Source organism: Antennarius striatus, chromosome 21, assembly GCF_040054535.1.
Source record: "Antennarius striatus isolate MH-2024 chromosome 21, ASM4005453v1, whole genome shotgun sequence".
Classification (NCBI taxonomy): Eukaryota; Metazoa; Chordata; class Actinopteri; order Lophiiformes; family Antennariidae; genus Antennarius; species Antennarius striatus.
The window spans coordinates 15,648,480-15,670,492 of record NC_090796.1 but is presented as its reverse complement, the minus strand read 5'-3'; the positions used below and the strand labels follow the sequence as shown (position 1 = coordinate 15,670,492).

Sequence of the window (22,013 nt, the reverse complement as noted above, 5' to 3'; positions counted from 1 at the left end):
AATAATTGTTTTTCAAGAAAAAATATTCTAATATCTTTTCATTTCTTTTTGCATTCTATTTATTTTATTTCTTTATTATTTACTCATTTGTTTTGACCTTCTTGCGTCTCCATCATATTTTCACCATCACATCTTTCAAAATCGTAAATCATTAATCAGCAACATAAAACTAATTCAGAAAAAAAAAAGAAATCAATTTGCATTACAAGGCACATGATATTCACAATTGTTTGAATTTTTTAAACTCTATGCCATCATGTTCATGTGACTTCCTGTTTAGCGACCATATGACTTCCTGTATAGTGAGCATGTGACTCTGTCAATACGATCATGTGACTTCCTAACTCTGTATGGCGGCAGTGAGACTTGAGCCTGAACCTGCTGTGAGTTTCCAAGCAGGTAGAAGCGGTACGTATTGGATTTCAGTTTTTTTAATTGATTTAAAATCACAATCAAACTTGTCAGAGGAATGTCTTGTTTATTTATCCCTCCTGTATTTATGATGTTAGATGTTGGATGGTGTTCGGTGTGATGATGCCACCTGTTGCAGAGAGAAAACTTTGCACTGTTTCAGCTTTGCATGACTTGCTGCCTCTGCAAACTGCATGTGTCATGGTCACCGTATAAACGCATGCCTGCATGAGGGCATTGTCTTTTATATTTGCTTATATTTGCAGCATATTTTCAAATCATTTCCCAAAATGCGAGTTTATACAAAACCTCAGAAAAAGAGAAATAACGAGGATTATCTTGCAGTCCTGGACGATTTCTGTCTCGTTACCACAAATCACTAAACTGTTTTTATCACATGAGAGTGTGTGATTCAGCATCCATCATGTTTTATAATCCAGATTTCATTGGACCAGCTTGACTTCATGTTTAATGTTTTGTGGGCTCTTGGTTGACCTGGTTCAGCGCTTTAACCAGTGGAGAATTAAATTTGAGTCTGTCCCCAAAGACCCCGTCAGACGCCCGTGAAACGAGGCCATCTGTTGGGACGTGTGATTGACCGGACTGCAAACGCTAAAGGATTTAGTCCAATCCCAACTGTTTCTTTAGAATGTTGTCATTGTTCAGGTTTTCTAATGACTATATATGTGTGTTCAAAAATATTCTAACAGAGATTCTTCCTGTTAACTTCAATTGATTTCAGAATCCTTTTTTAATCCCAGAGGGGGAAATTGCTTATTTGGCTTCCACCTTAAAAATATTTATAAAAATATATTAAATAAATTGAATTAAATACATATTTTATTTAATTGATGAATAACTGACATTTTAACTTATTAATTTGAATCTCAACTCATAAGATTATTTTTTAAAAATGGAATAATTAACCAGACAACATGTAAAAGCCTCCTATTTTCATTTCATTAATTTAAAATTGTATTTTATTACATGGTACCCAGATGGGGCTTCAGTTTAAACAGAAAACAATGACACTTCAGTTAATTAATTCATTTATTTTTGCCACAGAACAGTTTTATCACACATTAAACATCCGATCGACCAAATGGGCTAAAAAAATAAATGAGGCTTTAGTTTTCCTTTTCATAATGATAAACTTTTTGTTCACATTTGCTGATTATTAAACATTATATTCTATTGTCAGTGTGCCACTCCATTATTACCATTCACAAAGATGCTTAGATGAGGAAATTAAATTAATGCTGCAGGACAACAGGATTTACTTTTCACCAGTGAGACAATAAGACTTCACAAACGTCACATTCCTTCAGGTGGTTGGATGACAAACAACAAGTCGAATCAGACCAACATCACACTTAACATTTATAGAATATGGACTGATATAATATAGATTATATCTCACAGAAATTCTCTAGAACCATTTGCATCACTTTCATTTAAGGCATTTTTATATCTACTGGTATTTTAATCCGTCTACAAGCTTTTGACGTAAGCATATAAAAATACATTTAGCATTAAAGAATAATCATGCATGCGTGTTGCTTAAACTTCTGATCTATATAATTCACTTTCACTTGAACACATCATCAACCACCGTCACAGCTGAGGACCACAGATCCATTTAACATCGACCACGGCTGACCTAAACAAGACGTGAACATACGTGAAGCAGCATGCATGAAGCAGATCGCCATAGTTCATTCCTGAATACCAAAAATAGCTCCTATATTTCATTTCATACTACATAAGCTCCATGCATTTAACTGATTTTAAGTATTGCACGTATACTCTTACTGCATTTACTAATATTGCACAAAGTTCCGACAGTCTATGATATACACCTACCATAATTCTGTTTCTAAGTGCAAACAAAAACGCTTTTATGTACACAGGAACACAGTGTGTTGCCTCTCACCACTGAACTGTTTTACTTATAAAGTAATAGATTACTGTACATTACACCGATTGAAATCACAGTCCACCCAGAAACATAAACTCAGTCATCATCCTAAACTGAAGAAGATGAGAAAGCTGACCTTTCCAATGAAGCCCTTAGGCTAACAGTGTTAGCATGTAGCATGAGACTACATACCTTGCTGTTTAGGTGCTGCATATAAGTTTATTACCCACGACCGAAAGTTTCATTTTCATGCATTTCTCTGTGATGTTTCCTCTATGAAACAATTTGTTACCACAAGTCTCCTTGAGTCACACCTTTGTTTTCTAAAACAATCTGTAATGGAGCTCCCTTCCAGAGCAGCCTGATGCCTTCTTCTGCAGGTACAGCTCCAAAAAAGTTAACCAAAATCCCTTTAGGGACCTCCAGACTTTTTCACTAACCTGGCAAGACTGACCATTCTTGGGTGAACTGTTCTTTCAGCGACGGTTACGATATTGAACACTGACCCTACAGAACAATTTCAAATGTGCCACAGAAACCATATTACGTACGTTTCCCTTCTACACACACATTTATACAATTCGGTCCTCTACATTTACAGATATCACTATAATTGGTATAAATATCTTAAAGTGCCTCATCAGACAGACTCCACTTATACACGACCTCTTTGGGAGTAAAAATACAACAGATCTTACTCTACCACTGATCCAGATTGACACATATATACACACATATTAGAATATTAGGAAGGATCACATTGACAGGATGTTGTGATTGTTATAAGTCACTAGAATATACTGGAGGTGATGAGTTGCCCCTCACATCAGTGCTACAAAGCAGACATGGCTTCAGTTTCCTAAAGGCAGCAGACCTGTTAATGTCAGTCTACCGAGTCAAGAGGGGTCACTGCTGGACCTGGAATCATTCTAATGTCTACATGAGTCCATTTCTAATTCACATTTTAAAATATTATAATGTTATATATATATATTTATTTTAAGGCTTTGTATTTTGTCATTTAAATAACACTATTGCACAGACGACACAACGGTCTCAACTATTGAGTCTATCTAGAGTCTGCAAAGGGAGCCGATGAGTGCACGTACTCCTGGACTCGGCCCATGGCTTACTTCCCTGATTTACGGGCCGGCCCGGCTCCCTGGCTGGTACCAGCCGCTTTGGTTCCGGGGGTGTTGTCTACATTGCACAAGTCCCTCATTTCCAACAGGCCCTCGTTCAGGGCTTTGACGAAAACGGCCGAGCTGGTTTGGGTGTTCTCCCAGAAACTAGCCACACAGAAGATGATATAGTTTGACTGTGGGTTGTAGCAGGCACCGTAGCCGTTTGGTACCACCGGGCCGTAGCAGCAGAACATCTCCACCGTGGTAGGGACCTGGATAGAGGTGGACACAGTCTCGATTAGACAAAGTCTAGCAACTGCGTCCACGATGGTAAAGAATCTATTGAGAGATTCTGGATTTAGATGGAGATCCAGGTTACTGCCAAAATCTAACTGACTGTTGCTTGAGCTGTCTCTAAAAATAATGTCATCAAATCCATTTCCAATAATCCTGCTAGTAAAACACATCCAATGTTGGCCAATTGGGTTGGGTCACGTGTTACCTGACTGGTAGAGAGTATGAACTGGTTGCTGGTCAGATACGTGTCATCACAGAAGATCGCCGGCCTCTCCATGTTCAACTCCCTCGCAGTTCTCAGGAGCCCGAGGAGATGATTGTCAATTCCCATTCCTGTAATTGCCTGAAAGACGGTTTGTTAATGCAGTATTTTTAATTAGTTCCTCAGTCGGAGCAGATAATTTCTGATTTTATGTGTTTTCTTTCCAGTGAGGTGATATCATCTTTTAATGGCGTCCACTGAACGACAAATGAAATGGAACTACTGACCCTTATTTGATTAAATTACAACTGTTTCCCTTTAATTGCACACTTACGAGCTAAGCTAACTGCGTCCTAGCTGGAACGCTGTTGACATTACAGACAGGAAGTGAATTTCCCAAGTTGTCAAACTTTTCCTCTGACTGTGATGCAGAAAATATCAATTTTAGCCGATCGACATACGATGACGATAAACTGTTTATGTCAAAGAACTTACAGAAATCGTGTAATTTGTCTGGGCGTTGATCGCGTCCCTCAATCGTTTGATTATTTCTGAATCCTGTGGAATAAGTAAAAAATAATTGGTACAAAAAAAAAAAAAAAAAGCAAACACATTTTTCACTTTGCACAAAACCCTTTTGCAGCACAGCTTGTAAAAATCGTTTTTCATAAACCGGTTAAATCTGCAGGGAGATCATTTGTTTGAATGAGGCGGGAGATTGAGTTTGGCGCGCCGCAGCGGCGACTGGCCTCACCTGTTTCATTTAAGCAGGTGCGCTGAACAGTAATGTGGGAGTTACTCCGTAATTGGAGGTCAAAGTGAGAAAGATGACTCACGGTGAAATTGGCTCTCTCATCTGTCATGGACTTCACAAAAGCCAGGGCCTCGGGGGTGGCGGAGCGAATGTTATCAACTCGACCTTCTTGGAAACGCCGAATGGACGCACTCTCGTAAGTGGACACCAGCCTCCTGTTGCATCTTATAGACGACAGGCGTGATCACGCAAAGAGAAAATTTAGAGCAAATTAAGAGTCATCCCTTCAAATTAGAGACTGCGGACCATAAATGTGCTTTTACTTATAAAAGGCGAGCTGTAAGGCAACTTGTATGAATGCATCCGGACTCATCTTCTGTTTCTTGATGAACTCTTTGCCGTAACCTTTGAAGGTGAACACGTCCATGTCCAGATTGTTCACCAGCCTGAGGAAGACGGCACACGATGTGAGACCCGGGTGTTCACCAGTAGTCGTTTGGAGGCTTGTTCATGCTGGTCTTTACCTCTGCAGTCTATCTTCAGACGCTGCTATGAGTCCAAGAATGTGAGGGTTGCATTTCCAGAGCAGCCTTCTCGGTGGGGGAAGCTCTCTGACGCTTGATGCTGTCGCCATCTTGGAGGAGACCCCGGTTCTGTTGGGGGATACCGACAGCGGTGACTTCACCGGTTGTCTAAGCGACATTCGCTGAGCAAACAAAATGTGCACGGGGGTCACTAACATGTGTTTCATCACGTATTCAGAACACTGCACCAGAACTATTCCCTCGAATGGAGAATGCTCGCAAACGACTCCGCAGATCCCATCCATCCCTACGACAAACTGGGAAACGGCATGTCAGACAATAAGCCAAGAAGTTTCCAGAAGGTTGAAGGTGTGCTGGGTGGGCGCCATCCTACCTGCATTGACTTGTCGTACCAGCGGTTGGCGCCGTTCTTTTCACGCCCGCTGCCGTGGAGCATCAGCAGCGCCCTGGTGGTATCTCTAGGCTCCAGACCGCTGGCTTCATCCAGACACAACAGGCACAGGCAGTTCTCCATCAGAGCCAGAGAGTCCCTGTTGGTTTGATCTGGATTTAACAAGAACAGACAGTCACCTGGAAACTATTTAAGACTTTTAATTCTAAAAATTGGACAGCTGTTGGAGTCGAGACCTTTTGATAGAGCCTCTCTGGCTTGTGCCCATTCTGTCCTCCCATCGGATGTCAGGATACCCAACGGAGGGAGACGTTCTTCTGCGTTTTCTCCCATTTTCCAGATTTTCTCCAGTTGGGATAAAATCTCCGTCTCAATGAGCTGCTTGCCGTTTGCGACAACATCTAATACGAAAAACTATAAAAGAAAAACAGATTAATTTCTTGGGAAATAGATGCAATTAAATGTGTCCTTGTCTACCAATAAATCATTTATATTAAGCCAATCCTAACAGCAAAGCATTCAAACAGTTAAGATAAATAAGACTCTCTAAATGATGCTAAAGAAAAATTGCCACTCCTCTACTCCTCTAGTTAAATATGGGGCTCAGGGAAGCTCTTAAAAATGGCAGATTCAATCAGGACTAATTTAGTTAACTGCCTGTATCTCCATAGGGACGGACCCTTATGAGCCACAGATTGATAGTTACCTGAAAAATTTCCAGGGGAAAGTTTCTGTTGTGCCTTTTTCTGTGGTATTGAAAGATACAATCCAAGGTTTAAAATCAAAATAACAGCCTTGAGCTGCATCCCCCCCCCCCAATCTTAATGTAATTTAAGGGAATCGCACCAGTGGTAAACTGAAGGACAGAGTCAAAACATTAAATATATCAGATTGTGTGAAGCATTTTGAGGGAAACCATCACAAATGATAGGAATTCTTTTTTTTTTTTTTTTTAAACGTTGGGATCAATACATCCACTAGAGGGCAGCGACGAGTCAAACGTCTCCACAACGACAAAAATGGTGGTTATCCGAGGAGTTTGTGACGAATGCGTTTGGTCAATATAAACCCAGCAAAAAGGGGGCGCTGCAATGGCCTGCCTTGCTTGAATTAAGCCCACGCCACCCCCACTCCCCCCAGCCATTCTCATCCATACGCGTCTTTAACATCGAGCATGAATGGCCCTTTAGAGGCGCATGGAGGCCCCCAATTTTGCTCCCGTGTGGAGCAGCCCGGTGTGGCGCCGCACCACATTTCTCTTCTTCAAGGGTATCGCAGAGGACAGGTCATCATGTTTTCTCATTTAAGGGCACCCTAGAGGACACTTAATCACACCGATGGACGTGTCTGGAAAACCCCCGAAGGGAAGGGAGGCTTCCTCACCAGACGGCCAAACTACCTGACGACGAAGCAGCTCTGCTCCGGAGTTCATCATTTCTGTGATTTACTGCTTCTCTGAGCTCAGCCTCCTTTCTTTTGAAACCTGTTTTGTAATGCAGCGTTTTAAGTTTCATCAGGCGTGAGAAAATAAACGTGACTTTTGGGAGCAAGACGGTGGAGGATTTGGACATTTTCCGGCATCCTGTATTTGGTTTTCTTTTATTATGCTTCAGTTTATTATTCCAGACTGATTATGTGGAACCTTTTCTGCTCCGTGGTTTGATGTTGCTTGTTTTTAAGTCAGACTAAATGAACTTGACGTGAGTTTGCACTAGAGGCCAGTATTGCTGCATGTAGTGTGAAACATCTCTGGTTGTAAGAAACGTGACTCGCACCTCGTCGTGTCCCCAGATTAAAAAAATTCTGACATTAATTCTACGTTCCTCATCATTCAGTTACTTCCTGACCTGGTTCTTGCACGCCACGATGATGTGCTCTGGCCCTGAGGAGGTCGAGTCCATCTTGACCTTCAGGGTGTCGGACTTTAACCCCGGGTACCGGTAGGAGGTGAAGAGGCGGTAGTACTGCTCCATGCACAGGGGGGTCCCGGCTAGCTGGCCTCGAGCAAAATCCAACGGCAGCGCTCGCCTGAGGGGGGCGTCAAACACATGGAGACACCTGTGAGGATTTATTGGTCTCAGGTGGGGGACAGGTGATGCATTGACAGGTTAAACTCACGCGTCGATGAGAGCCTTGTAGTCCAACACTCCTCTGACGAGACGAGAGGCGAATCTTTGAAAGAATGAGAAGTTTGGAATTTGAATATAAAAAATAAAAAAAAGCCAGGAAACGCTGAACACGCACATCAGTGGCTTCATAATTAGATGTGCTCTCATCTCTCAAAGGCTAACGGTAATCACATCCTGGTGAATCAGTGTGTCCCTGTGTGTTTGCTGGGTGTGTGAGTGGGCGAAACAGAGCCTTGTCAGGTTCGATGCCGGGCGTCGTTTGTCTCGCCGTGATTACGCTCAAAACCAGATCGATGCGGAGGAGGAGGCCGCGCGGCGCCACGCCCCAACCAGCGGTCTCTGAGGAGAGCTTGGTCCCGTCACCCCCCCCCCACCCCCACCCCCTGATCCAATGTGCGTCCGTTTCAGGAGATTACCGATAGATGGGAGCGCTCTGGAAATATTCAGTTAGCGCGGCACGAGCTGACAAAAGCTAATGTTGAGTTACAGGCCTGGACGGTCTGGTGTAATGTCTGGTGGAACACGGCTCATTTAATAACGGCTCGAGACGATGGCAGTGATTTTCCCCATGTCTGTAATTCAGATATGAATCTGTGCCTGGAGACACGACCCGTCAGTGGCTGCACAGCTCAGCTTCTAGTGCTAATTTTTTTTTCCCGCCTTTTTTCTAAAAATCAAACATAATCTGGAAGAAGTGATCAATTTTATTGTATAGAAAGTATTGATGTCAACTTATTTGTGGAATCTGTTCATTTTTTTTCTACTTTGATGTTACAATTTCGTCGTAATTTTACATTTTCATGACAGAATTAATGCTGCAGCATGAAGAAGATGGAGACTTGAAATGTTTTAACCATGAAAAGAGAAACTTAAAACAAAAATGGAACTCATTCATTGACTTTAAACTAATCCAAGATTTAATTTATGTCCATTTTTAAAGATGAAACCTTCACTTTCGCTTCTATGCTAAAGGCATTAGCATTCCCTGGTTTGAAAGTGCTTTAGTTCAGGCTTTTAGCTGAGAGGCTACAGTTTTAAAAAAGTAAAGAATAATATCTGAATTTAATGAAATATCTCTAAGTTTTGAACTTCAGTTACAAAAGATATCACTTTGTCCTCTGGAAAATATGATGGTACATTGTATGACAATTTACAAGCCAAATATTTATCGTATTCATTTCATTCTGTTGGGTTTGATGCTGTTTCAAGATAAACTAAATGTTTTTTTAGTAGATTTTATAATTCCAAGGATGGTCCCTTTTTAATTGAGGTAAATTTTAATCCTAATTCCAGTAAAACATCCTTATTGGACAGCAGAAACAAAAGCCACCGACCTGAGGGCGTCTTTATGGTCTCTGAAATTCTGCTTAGGGAACACCATGACAGGACTGGAGTTGACTGGGAGGGCCAGCCTGTTGTTCAGATACATGTCCTCCAGCCAGTAGTCATAGACCTGGAGAAACAGTGTGTTAGATCAGACCCATGTGAAGTTAATTTAACATGCAAGTCTATTTTTATTGGACGAGGAACAGGGCGTCCAACCATGGAGCAGATCCTACTTCAGAAAAAGATTTAGAATATTGAAATGAGAATTCTTGATCTGATTTGAATGAAACACACATTGTGTATCCCATAATGTCCCTCCTGAGCCACCGTCACCGTGCAGCTCAGACAGCATCAGCACACGGCGCCGCCTTTCCTGCGTCATCCCTCTCTAACTGTCTGAATGATGTGCAAACTCCTTTCACCCAAACGCTGCAAATCCAGACCTGAATCCAAAATGATTCTCTAAAAATTGTTTGAATTTCATCTGAGGTGATGTTTCTGGGCTGGGGGTGGGGGTGGGGGGGCATTGGAATCATTTGATCATCCTGGAGACTAAACCTGAGGCTGTCTTTATTAGTAAAAAAAACAATAAAATCTTAATACAGTGATGCGTAGTTAAAATTTAATGATGGGATTTCAATCATAGTGGATGATGCAAACTGCACACTGACTCAGAGAGAATTTGGTGGACTGGAAACATGAGTGTTATATAAACAACAGAAAACTGAGCTTCTCTCCTTTAGCACATTCTAGATTTTACCCAGTTGCTCGTCTTGTCCCTCCTCTCCAGGAGTTTTTTCTGGAGAGCCTCCCCGACGCCTCCGGGAGCCCCAAACTTCTCCACGATGGCCTTGGTTTTCTTAAACTGCTCCTCTGGAATCAGGTGTTGAACGCTCCTCAAGTAGGTGTCGAGGGTTTGTTTCAGCGGGGGGACGGGAACCTTTGGCAGCGCCTGACGGCACAAAGTCACTAAGGGTTCATTAGTTAAAAAGGTAATTCCCTCACATCTTTTCTTTATGCTTTTATGATTAGAAGCTGAATTAATAATTCATCTCTAAATGCTTGGAGTGATTTAAAGCCTCAAATCCTCATGAGAATTGAAAATACTGTTGTTGTTTTTTTAAATGCTGAAAATGTAAATTGATAATCTTTTCCGTCTGACGTTTGACGGCGAGCCAAAGTGTTGATATTGAATTGTGAAATAAACTCTGAGGACGGTTGAAAAGAATTATATATAATATTGTCTTGAAAAAACAATTCAAGTTTAAAGTGAATAAAATTCATGTGGTGGAAAAGTTATTTTTGATTTCTCTTTGGCATGAAAAATGTAAGTTTTATATATTTACTATGCAGTAAAATGTTCATTGTTGGTGTTTTAGTCTTATTTATTATGATCTTGCATTAAATAAAATGCATTAATGCTTGAGTTGCATTTTACTACTTATGTTAAAGGACTTTCTCTTACTTTTGTCTTATGGATGTAAAACAAAGCGTCATATCCTGTGACATCATCATGACATCATCATGTAGCATCAACAACCTCCAAGATTCCCTTGTTTGAATTAATTCAAGGTTTCTTCTAGAGCAGCTGAAGATGTTCCAGGTGCTTGACGGAGAAGAGGTGAAGGAAAACGTATTGATGGACAGAAACTATCAGAAGAATCTTCTCAGTCAGAACCGGCCCTTCATTCTGATCAGGATGAAGCTGAATCCACACAAGACCTGGAAGACCTTGGACAGGTAGGTCACATTTTGGATCCAGCTCAGACGGCTGTGAAAATGGGTGGGATGGAGGGATGCCAGAATACTCCTGGAGTGAATCCAAAGAAATACTTCCTATAATTTCTATTCTTGTGATTACACATCCACTACCGGTGGAAGTTTTCCATGAATTTGAATGGAAAAAAAGGAAAAGCAAACAGCTAAACCCTGGAGTAGAGAGTTTGATCCATGGGATTCTCTTTTTTTGCTTCTTAAATTATCTTGATTGGTAATCTGCTGCATGATGCCCTATCAGATAATATTAATTTGGAACATTTGAGCATGTTTGGTTCATAATTACTCATTCATGACACAAATAACTGAACCTCGGACTGAGAAGACCGTTTTTACGCATGTGCAGATTGGATCCGGGTGCGTGTCGCCCCTAGTGGTCAGGGAGAGGAAGCGTCGCTGTCCGTGGTGCTGAAAACTTGTCAACATCCGGACCGGGACAGCGGTTTTTTAAATCTTACTGATGCGGTGAAAATGTTTCGTACTTGTCTCTCTCGGCCCCTCGTCTCCTTCTCCAGGACCGGCATCTTTGCATTCCAGGACAATCCAGGAGGAAACTGGAAACTCTGCAGAGGCGGTTTGGGTTTCTGCTCAGCCCTCCCTGCGCGAAGTATGTTGGGACATTTAAAGGAAGAAAAGTAAAACAGAAATAAATAAATTAGGCCAAATGAACAATAACGGCGACTCAACACGTGTCCGTTCTTCGTGATTGTGCAGCCTTCCTGGATTCTCTGCGTCTCCTTGAATTCCGGCTGCGTTTCGACTCATTCCATCACCGCATCGGGCTTAAAAGCTTATTTCCCTCTCATATTTATACCGTGAACAAATGTAAGATAACTAAAAATGACGTGCTGTTTTACTTTTTTTTAATTATAAGATTTAAAAAAAAATTTAGAATATAGAAAAAGGAAACTAATACGGACTTAAACTTAAAGGCGCTAAAAAAGTTTTAAAGCTGAATTAGAAGCTATAAATTATTAAAAAATTATAGGACTTTGATTTACCTGATCGGCGGAGGTCACAGAAGTCTGTGGAAGTTCACATTGCCTCCCACGTCCGCGTCGTGAAATTCTTTTAAAGCTCCGTGAATGCGCCAGGCTGCTCCCCGGTCCCCGCGCCGCGCCATAAGGCTGCGAGTCCACATTAACGCGCGCCTTGGAGAAGATGCTGAAGGTGTTCGAGTCCACCGACCCCCTTGAGGCAAGAAACTCCTCCCATCGAAATCTATTCGCGGAACATATTATCTAACAGCTTCCTTCACCCCCCCCCCCCACCTCCCCGCCTGCATCCGATCGTAATTTTAATACATATAAAGGAGCGCACGTCGGGTTTTTTTTGGTGCCATTCATGCGTCCTGTGATTCGACAGAGATGACACTTGTGGTGCGTTCACGGTCCAGACTTAAGAGCGAATTGGTCCGACGATATGGGATGTAGCTTTCTTTTCCTGCTGCAGCCCAATTAGCTAAACTACTGCGCCCTTGGATCTGCGCCTTTACGCATAGATTTTTGTTTTGCGGCCAATGCGCGCAGCCTCACCGTATCCAAAAACTCAGAACTACGCTTTAAATGTGTGATTTTTTTCCTCAATCACGGGATGTTTTTTTTTAAAATACTGTGTATATTTTATTTTATTTCCACTTTTCAGACTTAATAAAAATGACTTTAAAACAGGGATTTTCAGATTCCAAATCCGAATTAAAGCGGTTTTTATTTCTTTTGCCTTCATTCACGTGAAGCTTGAGATAAATAATGAAATCACCACAGTCGTACAGGTCCAAACAGAGATTTATTAAAACCACAATTGATAAATGAATACATATTTGTTCATCATAAGGAGGCTGACTCCGTTGGCTACGTCTTGACAAAACGTTTTCACACACACACACACACACACACACACACGCACACGCACACACACACACACACACCTTGCAGAGGTCCACCTATGTGTTTTTTTTTACATTGTGCATATCCACATATGTACAAAATTCATCTGTTGTCATACATTTAATTTCAAACAACGAGAAAAGTGAAAGAAAATAAAGAGCGAACAGGCCCACGTGTTACAAATTTAAATTCACAAAATATTCAACATCAACCAAAGAAAATGAGGCCTATCGATGTGCAAGTAAAAAAAGGTTCCTCAGAGACTAAAAATATAGGATATTTTTGTGTGTGAGGGGGGGGTTGCTGCTTATATTTGGTCCCATATAATCTTGTACGCACATTAATCTTATGTATTTTTTTTTAACATTACTCAAGAGATGCACACAAATTCAACAGTAGCTCAGACCTTTCACAAAACTCCATGACAAACGCTACATAGATTTGTTCCACACAATAAAATCACAGTCAAAAAAAGAAAAAGAAAAAGAAGAGAAACTTTGGAGAACGCGTCACGCAATCATGATTCTGGTGACCGGGTGTTTATATTGCACGTCTGTATTTAACATAAAATTTAAAATGACTCGACTACAACCTCCAAAACCTTTCCAAGGGAGTGGGGGAGGGGGGTGTTTTAAGGTGGGGGCGGACCGTCGAGCGTGTGTCCGGTCTAAGTGTACCCCAGACCGGACGACTCCTCTGACAAGGACCGCTGTGCTCTGAAGGGTTCGAACCCGTTTTCATCCACTGACAAGCAGTTCCCTGCTGAACTGTAGCCCTTCTTTTTCGCCCTCCTCTCCTCCATCCTGATCGTATCGTACAGCCCCTGCGGAGCCTCATCCAAAAGGTTATCTCTCTCCGAGTGGGACGGTTTCATTTGGCACACGTTGCGCAGCAGCAGCAGTGCTGGTGCGTAAAGCACGTTGACGAGGCCCATACCCAGATTGAGCTGTACAAACCCCAGACTGTGCACTATCTGGCTGGCTACTATGGGACCCATAGCATATGCAACAGAGTAGGAAATGTCTGCTATAGCATAAACACTACCGTACACCGAAGTATGACGCACGTCGACTAAAAACGCAAGCGTTGGCAGCAGGGCGGTGTCGACCAGAGCGATGCCAAAGCAAATGCCGCACAAAGGCGCGATGAGCTGCCCAAAACTTTTGCATGCAGGGACCGTGCAGGAGCTGGCCCCTATGATCACCATACCCAGAGCTCCGTAGAACCACTGCAGGTTGGGGTTCTTGGCCGCCAGTCTGACTGTTATGTACACACCCAGGACGTGAGGGAAGAAGGCTGGCAGCCAGGTGAGACCCATCTCCCACTGAGAGGAGTGCATGGTGGTCTCCATCCAGTTGGCTATGGTGGGCTCTAGAAACGCCAGGGGGATGTTACACACCGTCAGCGCCCCGGCCACCACCACTATGTAGGGGTCGATCATGAGTCTGTAAATGGGGGTGCCGACCGGCATGTTCTCTCTAGTCCTGTTGGAGAACGGCTTGATCACCGTGAGCAACAGGAAGCCATCCGCCAGGCAGATGCATGCGAGCACGATGAAGGGTACTTTCTTGCCGGCGAACTCGTACAGGACCCCCCCGAAGGGAGGCGCCACCAGACTCCCGAAAGAGATGAACGCCAGCGCGATGCCCAGCGCCGTGCTGCGCTCCGACTCCTCCGTGTATTTGTCGGCGATCATCGCGATCCCAGACGTGTCCGCGAAAGCAGAACCCAAACCCTGCAAACTTCTGGCCACGAAAAGCGTCGCGTAATTCTCACCGATAGCAAATATGCAAGTGGACACGAACATGACGGTCAGTCCAATTAAAAGTGGGATGTCGTATCCGACCCGGTCTATGAAAGTTCCCGACAGAGGGTTGACGAGCAGCTGCAGGATGGCTTTGGACGCGAAAAGTACTCCTATCTGGACATCTAAGTTGTCCTTGATGTTTTTGTCTTGGCTTGTGCTGTTGGCTGAGGTGTTGGGGTGCATCACTAGGTGGACGTGCTCTGACTGCTCACTCTCCAGCTCAGCAAGATAGTCTGGAATAATTGGCACGATTACCATGTAGAGCATATTGTCCAGCAGGAGAGCCACGCAAACAATCACTAATATGATCCGTCTTTGCTGGAGAGGATCCCTCATCGCGGTGCCCAACTGCTTGGTTCTCTCCCCCATCTCGGATAGTTTGACGGCGGCTGATTTGGCCAGCCCGGATGATCCTCCTTCTCCATCCATGATGTGCTTTTAGAATCAATTTTCTTTCTTTCTTTTTTTTTTTTTTTTTAAGAAAAATATAGTTGTGCTTCACCTCTCTCTGCTGCCGATCTCTCAACACCTCGGAAGACTCATTGGTGTTTTCTCTACATGGACGCGATGCTCCCCGTCCTCACCTCGCCTGTGCGCAAAGGGAGAGAAACTTGGCTGCTTCATCGGCGAAGGTTTGCTTTCCTCCTCAGCTTCCTCGCCTCAGCCTCATCCGATGTTGTTTCATGACCTCCCGAGAAGTGACGTGGTGAAATCGCAGGATTTCTGCACCGCGCTCTTAGTCTTACATGGCAAAGTTCATTTGGAGCGATGTTTTGTCACTTATTTGCGACACCTCGGACGCGCCAGCTCCGTCATCTCCGTGTCCACATCTCTTATCACCTGTGGCACTTTTGCGCTCCGCTCTGAGACCACCAGTGACTTCTTGGCCATTGGTGCACATTAACCCGGAGGTTCGGCGCTATTTTAGTCTCTTTTGTCTTCCCTTTTCACTAAGAGCTGTGACGCATCACCGGCTTGCCCCCAAGTGGATCCCTTCGCCACTTGGCTCTTTTATGTTAATTTCCAAGCAAGGCAGCAATCACTTCAACCAATAAGAGGCAGGAAACCTTTCCTGGAGCACGGAAGAAAACACGCTTTCTTATTTTTAACGTCCTGAATTGTCTCATGATGTCACGTCGTACGCACAAGCTCAGAGCTGGAGTAAAGATGTTTATTTAGGAAAATACAGACTAACCCGAAACCTAACACATACAGTATATAAAATGTGCATATTAATATTAAGAAAACTTTAAACACAGCTTCAAATAAAACACAACCAAGTACCACTCATTTTTATTTTTGTGAATATGTTACCGGTCCCAAATACTGAGGGACGTAATAACAAATGAATGGTGGTTCTGTACGCCTCGCACCCTGAAAACACAGGAAAACAGTCACAGGAATGAGAGAGACGAACCACCCTTGTTGCATCTCCAGTATGTTCTCTTTTTATTTCACAATTATTCACAACATTACGATAAACATTCATGTCCCTAATCTCTCCCTAATACAATAAAGCTCATGTCCCAATGTCCATTGTGTGGCTCTCACACTGTATGTCCATGCTTAAACTCCAGGACACCGTGTATTCTGCTCCATCTCACATCACAGGTTAAGATTTTCCCCTTAAAACTCAAAATAAACATGAACCAGAGGGATTCAGATGGTATATTACTTTTGTCCCAAAAGCATATTTTCGGCATCTCTGCTATTACCATGGCTACTATGATATGTAGTGCTCTAAAGTCAATTTCACATTTACTGCATCAAAATCCACTGAAAGCTACTGACAGTAGTATAAGACTGGTGTAATCTAAAACAGTAAACTCATTGCATAGGGAATGTTAATGGACTCATATAGAGTAAAACTAACACCTTCAAAACTGACGAAAATGCAGTTTCACCCTTCATACTGTAACTATTTATTCCTGAAAGGCACATGAAACTAACAGTGCCTTTTTATAAACAGAAAATATATACATAATATATATACTTGTTCAAGTAATTTCCTTAATGCACCATTGGGGCGGCAGTGGATCAGTGGTAAAGCGGGCGGTAGAGCGGGTCGTCCTATGATTTCAAGATTGGCGGTTCGATTCCCGCTCCCGCCCAAAAAAAAATACCCAGAGGTGAGCTGACAGTGGGAGGTGTCAGCTCACCTCTGGAGCACTGCCGAGGCGCCCTTGAGCAAGGTGCTGTCCCCTTTACAAATTGCTCATTTAAGGCACACCAAGAAGGAGCTGCCTGCCACTCTACCTCCCTTGCATGCCCACAGGCCCCCTTGTGTGTGTGTGTGTGCTACAGGGGCCTGTACACACTAATATATATATGCATGCGTTTGAATCATTAGCTAGAGTGTGCATTCTTAATTTCCCTTCGGGGATCAAAACAGTATATTAAAAAAGTTAAAGATCCTATAATATTAGTTTAATCATATCCCAACAGAAACACTCTATTTACAATGTTTGTCAGGTGTGCAGGGCCAAAAGAGGGAAAACAACTCTTGCCACGCAATGTGCACATATGCAAATTAACTCTACCTAATATTTAACAGGTAGGCGCCATTTTCTGAAACTCCCGCCAAGCGGCTTTGCTTGCTAGGAGTTTTCTAGCTAACATCAAACTTACTTTTATACGTTGAGAACCGCCACCAAAGCATGTCAATAATGCTAAAAATAATTATCTCTTAGAAGGTAGTCATTTTGTGGTTGTCACAGTGTACTAACCTGAAAACACAGGAAAACAGTCACAGGAATGAGAGAGACGAGCCACTCTTGTTGCATCTCCAGTTTGTTCTGCAGGAGAGGGGCCGAGGTTCGTCACCTAGAGTCACCTGGGTGTAACGCGACCTGCACTTAGGTTCCGCCCTCCTGTTTCCCTGCTACCTGAGTTACTTTGTCTTAAAATAAAGGCGGAATTAATATCTGGGAGGACAGACATTAATATAAAAATGTTTCATCAATTAGAATTGGCAAAATAAAGTGCTGACAAATCAGTAAAATAATATGTAAAAATTAATCCCCAACAATAAAAACAAATATGACCATATATTTTGAGTGTACCACAAATAGAAACTGAAACATTCTTCACACACTCACGAATGAAATCTCTTAAATTATTTAAAATAAATGAAATTATTTCAAAACCAAGAATAAAACAATTTAAATGTATTAACAATAACATATATTTACAGGTTTTATGTCCTGGTGTGGAACGGTGCCAGGCGGTCCTGGGAAAGAGGCGCCCCCTTGTGGCTGAATCAAGCGCTGCTGTTTGAGACGGTTTGAAGAGAGCGGAGAGAATTTCATTATTTACACCGTTTCATCTTAAAGGTATTCAGTGTAAGAATAGATGTCAAAATAATGACTTCACCAAACTTACTTAAGAGTAAAGAAAAATGTTATCTTTTTGAAGTCTTTATTTTACATCGCTTTGATAGAAAGCAGTCATTCAAATACTCCTCCATCCAGTTTAAAGATATTAATCCCTGTTTTTAGTCCATTAATTCTTCTCTCGCGTTTATTTTACTTCCTTATTAATAGATCTTTATTTCATTATGAGCCAAAACGGGCTGAATTGACTGTTTCCATTTTTGGCCACTAGAGGGCAGCAAAGACCGACAGATTATATCAGGTGGGCGATGAATCAACGCGAAAGGCGCTCGTTAAGAATCAACTCCTTTTTTATCAACGAGAGGCAAAGAAAATGAATTCAGTAGTTAAAAATATTTACAGAAGATAGAAAAAGACACATAGCAAATAAGAAAATGAAAAGTTAATGAATAAAAAATGAGTAAATATGATTTGAATAAAAACATAACTACAAAGGTTCGTAGATGGATGGATAATTAATGCCTTAGGGAAATTATTTAAGAAAATTGATTAATACGTAATAAATTCGGTAAGTACAAGAAGCAAATAAGGGACGACGCAGATTGACTCCTTTAGAGATGTTTATTGTTTTATTTATACATAGTTTTCTTTGTGGTCGTTGACGGGCGGTACAGTGACGTATGGGGGGGCGTGGTCAGCGGTCATTCGAGGCAGAAAAGACATCAAGAAGGAAACAAGAGAATTAATACATTTATAACTACTCGGGTTTGGGTCCAGCTTCTAAACTCAAACTATGAGGAGAAATTAGAAGCAGAACATAAAAAGTTATTTTAGAACTTTCCTGAACCTTTTGCAAATTAACACCAGACTGACAAGATTTAAAGAGTAAAACCACGTGACTCTTGGACCAGGAAACTGCCCCTGGACTCTGGATCGCATTCATTTAAAACATTCAGCTGTTTTCTTCAGGAACTTTTCCAGATGCCTCAAGTTTAAGCAACTAAGACAAAAAAATTGATCTGTTCATCAGAGCTACACGCTAGCAGATGGAGTCTGTTATTATTAGGGGAAGACTGCAGCTTTAACACAACCTCTAAGTAGAACTCGACCCCCTGCAGCTCAGTTCACCCAGCCGGGGGTCGATGGCGGCGGCTTCAGGGACTGTTTCCATGTGTTAATATGTCAAATGTACATCTACACGTTTGAATCATGATCATTTTGGCTGCTTTTATTTTGACTTCTTCACGTCCGGCTCCACGATCTTCTGGCCGGTGAGGAAGTGCCAGACGCCGCCACGGTAGAACTCGTTTCCAAAGGTGTAGAGGAGAGCGTTGAAGATGGGGTTGGTCTTCGCCACGACCGGAAGCAGCTGCAGAAACGAGAATTTCCACTAAGTCATTCCTGATTTATGACAATCAGAGGAAAAACCTTGACTTTTCTTTGGATAATACTAAAAATTGTTGCTGTGTCTCACCATTCTTAGCTTGGGAGACACGAGGTTGACGTTCTCGAAGCAGGCGTAGATACACATGAGCACGTAGGGACCCCAGCACATGAGCAGCACCCTCAGGGGCAAACTGGTGTTAAACTGGAAGACAAAGTGTTAATGTGGGTGTTCAACACATGCAGCTGCTAATCAAGTTTAGCCTCGTAATGCTAATACAGCTAGTTAGCTCTTAGCTTGGGTGCACAGAGAGCAGATGAGGGAATGGTGGTTTTTTATCTTATTTTTTGTGCACATATAGATTATATTGTGTAAGCGTGGAATTTCAACTGATGACGACAAACGTTAGCGGGCTAAATGAGCAACCCCAGAGGAGCAGTTCTCGTGGTTTACCCGGTGGTGATGGACCTTCTTGAACTGTTTGTAGATGGAGTTGTAACACGACCACATGGTGAACGCCGGGAACATCAGGTAGAGCAGCACCAGCGTGAGCATGAAGGTCACGTAGTCCCTGTCAAACAGAAGGAACGCCTGTCAGACACATCCCAGCGCTAGTTACCGTGGCGTCCGTGTGGGTCTACCTGTCTCCTCTGGTGTAGTCCAGCGTGCAGCAGGTCCTCATGGGCTCAAAGTCATAGACGCCCCATCCCATGAGCGGGACCGCCGCCCAGAAGATGGACAGGATCCAGATGATGCCGCTCATGGTCAGGGTGGTGCTCCAGAAGAGCTTCTGTCCTGCAGGAGAAGGAAACCACACTGGTGTTGAAGTCTTTTGGGGGGGAATGGGGGTAACGAACTGAGCTCCACTGGACTCACTGGTGCAGTACTGGTGGTATCTGTCCCAAGCGATGGCCGCCATGAAGCTGATGGACGCCAGGACGGCGATCATTCCCTGGAAACCGTGATAGGCACATCCGTCCTGACCGAACGGCCAATACCTACGAGAGAAGACGGACGACCTGCATCAGGACCCGTCTTCTGACGTCTCACAGGATCTCTTTTGTTAGCATTCATGCTAATAACGCTACCAGCGGCTCATAATGTATTGTTCTTTGTTGTTATTTGGTCCGTTTGACTAAATATTTAATGCGTAAACAAAGCGTTCACTATGCACAAAGACAAGTTTGATTTAAAACCTCTGTGATGTAACGCCGGGCTCTCTGGAACCTTCAGGTCGGATCAGGTGGATTACCAATCCCAGAGGCTGGTTTAGAGATTCCACATTTGTTCACATTAAGACCCTTTAAATACCTCTGAGCCCCTTTTGTTTCTGCAGAGCGAACGCCTGACGCTGGTACCTGAGGTAGCTGGCGTACGCCGCCGTGAGCCCGTTGATGTTCAAGCTGATGTCGGCCACGGCCAGGTTGAACACGAAGAAGTTACTGGGGTTCCTCATCTCCTTCACCCTGAGGAACGCCACGATGCTGATGGCGTTGAGGAAGAATCCCAGCATCCCTGGAGGCAAAAGAGAGAAGAGGTCATCACCTTTAAAAACACCTGACGACAGAAAGAACAAAAACACACTCATACTTTAATGAAAGTACGATTAGTAGGAGTAAAATGGGATTTCCCGCGCAGGAATTAAATTTAAAATGAATATTTTTGTTGCATTTGGATTTTAATTTAAAGTTTCTGCACGCATCTTCCCCAGCTGATCAGACACGTCACGCCCCTCAGTTTGCAGCTGAATTAGAATTATTTAAATCATCACAATAAAAGCAGAAAACACGTGCAAACATTTTTATTTTATTTTATTTATTTTTTTTAGAGCGAACTGCTCCTTTAACCACCAGCCGGGTCCACTTACCCCCAACGAGCAGCGCCGAACCGAACGTGAACATATCGAACTCCGTGAATCCCTCCGGTAACGTGAACGCCGCCATGTCGAGACGCGCAACTTCTCTCCCAAAAGGAAAACCCGCTCCTGCTTTGCAGCGCAGCCGTTTGCGGCCAAAAACGACGCTTTATAAAGGCGCTTTCACGTGGAAAAGAATAAAGAGGCTAATCCCAACAAAACCTCTGCGCAATCCCACCAAGAATGCGCTAACGAGCGGAACTCCTGCGAACTGCGCTCGAATTTGGGATCGCTGGAAGATTTCTGCGCAGGTCTTCGATCTGAGGTTTGTCTGTCCTGATTTGTGGTAATTTGTTGGGAAAGTTTGTGCAGAGACGAACTTTTACCTCACTTTATTTATTCTGATGACGTCAGGGTGATAAGAAAAGAGGGCGGAGACATAGAAAGAAGTGTTTACGTCTTAAAGCCATATGATAGGATGAGTTCTTCACGTTAACGCCTCAATTTATAATAATAATAATTAAAAATTATAATAATAATACGTTTTTCTGTGACGTTATCCTCTTATTTTTTTGTTGCTGTTGTCTATTATTGTTGTTTCCTGTTTATCTTTGTTAACTTTTTTGTTTTTGTTGTTGTTCTTTTTATTTTGTCATTTTTCTGTTTAACTTTTATCTTTGTTTTTTTTTTTCCTGGTTTGTTTGTTTCTCTCCAAGTGTTTTGTAAACATTTTTTTTTTTTTTTTTTGCAGAATATTTATAAATTCACACATATTTATTACTATTTATTGGAATGTTTTCTGACCCACATCCAGAATCTCACCTGGATCCGGATCAGACTCTGTGGGTTGCCGGATCTTGATGACGTCATCATGGA

The 22,013-nt window shown here is 42.7% G+C and overlaps 3 protein-coding genes and 1 long non-coding RNA gene across 5 annotated transcripts; 1 reads left to right on the top strand and 3 right to left on the bottom strand.

Moving 5' to 3' along the window:
* The first annotated feature begins 359 nt into the window (after positions 1-359).
* Positions 360-20,743, top strand: LOC137588777 (uncharacterized). Its single transcript, XR_011034096.1, has 5 exons — positions 360-408; positions 9,888-10,089; positions 10,686-10,837; positions 17,760-17,898; positions 20,619-20,743. It is a non-coding gene; the product is annotated as an uncharacterized lncRNA (long non-coding RNA).
* LOC137588775 (choline O-acetyltransferase-like) lies at positions 1,478-12,012 on the bottom strand. Of its 2 annotated transcripts, XM_068306046.1 has the most exons (15): positions 11,875-12,012; positions 11,356-11,471; positions 9,858-10,049; positions 9,106-9,224; positions 7,761-7,814; positions 7,490-7,670; positions 5,879-6,056; positions 5,625-5,794; positions 5,447-5,547; positions 5,231-5,359; positions 5,030-5,152; positions 4,789-4,930; positions 4,448-4,510; positions 3,956-4,093; positions 1,478-3,725 (listed from the first exon to the last, which is right to left on the bottom strand). In XM_068306046.1, exons 2-15 carry the CDS (start codon positions 11,395-11,397, stop codon positions 3,459-3,461), a joined length of 1,899 nt encoding a protein of 632 aa, XP_068162147.1. In that variant the 5' UTR covers positions 11,398-11,471; positions 11,875-12,012; the 3' UTR covers positions 1,478-3,458. The 2 variants fall into 2 exon arrangements, with proteins under 2 accessions (XP_068162147.1, XP_068162148.1); XM_068306047.1 differs by lacking the exon at positions 11,875-12,012 and having other exon boundaries at positions 9,858-10,066; positions 11,356-11,448.
* slc18a3b (solute carrier family 18 member 3b) lies at positions 12,652-15,526 on the bottom strand. The gene has a single exon (XM_068305784.1). It carries the CDS (start codon positions 14,993-14,995, stop codon positions 13,427-13,429), a length of 1,569 nt encoding a protein of 522 aa, XP_068161885.1. The 5' UTR covers positions 14,996-15,526; the 3' UTR covers positions 12,652-13,426.
* On the bottom strand, positions 18,506-21,560 carry rgrb (retinal G protein coupled receptor b). The gene is made up of 7 exons (XM_068306048.1): positions 21,150-21,560; positions 20,641-20,797; positions 20,159-20,280; positions 19,924-20,077; positions 19,736-19,853; positions 19,373-19,486; positions 18,506-19,267 (listed from the first exon to the last, which is right to left on the bottom strand). The coding sequence occupies exons 1-7, from the start codon at positions 21,223-21,225 to the stop codon at positions 19,127-19,129; spliced, it is 882 nt and encodes a 293-aa protein (XP_068162149.1). The 5' UTR covers positions 21,226-21,560; the 3' UTR covers positions 18,506-19,126.
* Positions 21,561-22,013: the final 453 nt, after the last annotated feature.

Excerpts from the sequence above, each read along its gene's own strand:
- rgrb (XM_068306048.1), bottom strand. The coding sequence starts at position 21,225 with ATGGCGGCGTTCACGTTACCGGAGGGATTCACGGAGTTCGATATGTTC. Across the intron at positions 20,078-20,158 it reads ATACCACCAGTACTGCACCA|GACAGAAGCTCTTCTGGAGC; the intron begins GTGAGTCCAGTG and ends CTTCTCCTGCAG. Across the intron at positions 19,487-19,735 it reads AGAAGGTCCATCACCACCGG|TTTAACACCAGTTTGCCCCT; the intron begins GTAAACCACGAG and ends TTTGTCTTCCAG.
- LOC137588775 (XM_068306046.1), bottom strand. The coding sequence starts at position 11,397 with ATGCCGGTCCTGGAGAAGGAGACGAGGGGCCGAGAGAGACAA. Across the intron at positions 7,815-9,105 it reads GACCATAAAGACGCCCTCAG|ATTCGCCTCTCGTCTCGTCA; the intron begins GTCGGTGGCTTT and ends ATTCTTTCAAAG. Across the intron at positions 5,360-5,446 it reads GAATACGTGATGAAACACAT|AACCGGGGTCTCCTCCAAGA; the intron begins GTTAGTGACCCC and ends ATCCCCCAACAG.
- slc18a3b (XM_068305784.1), bottom strand. The coding sequence starts at position 14,995 with ATGGATGGAGAAGGAGGATCATCCGGGCTGGCCAAATCAGCCGCCGTC.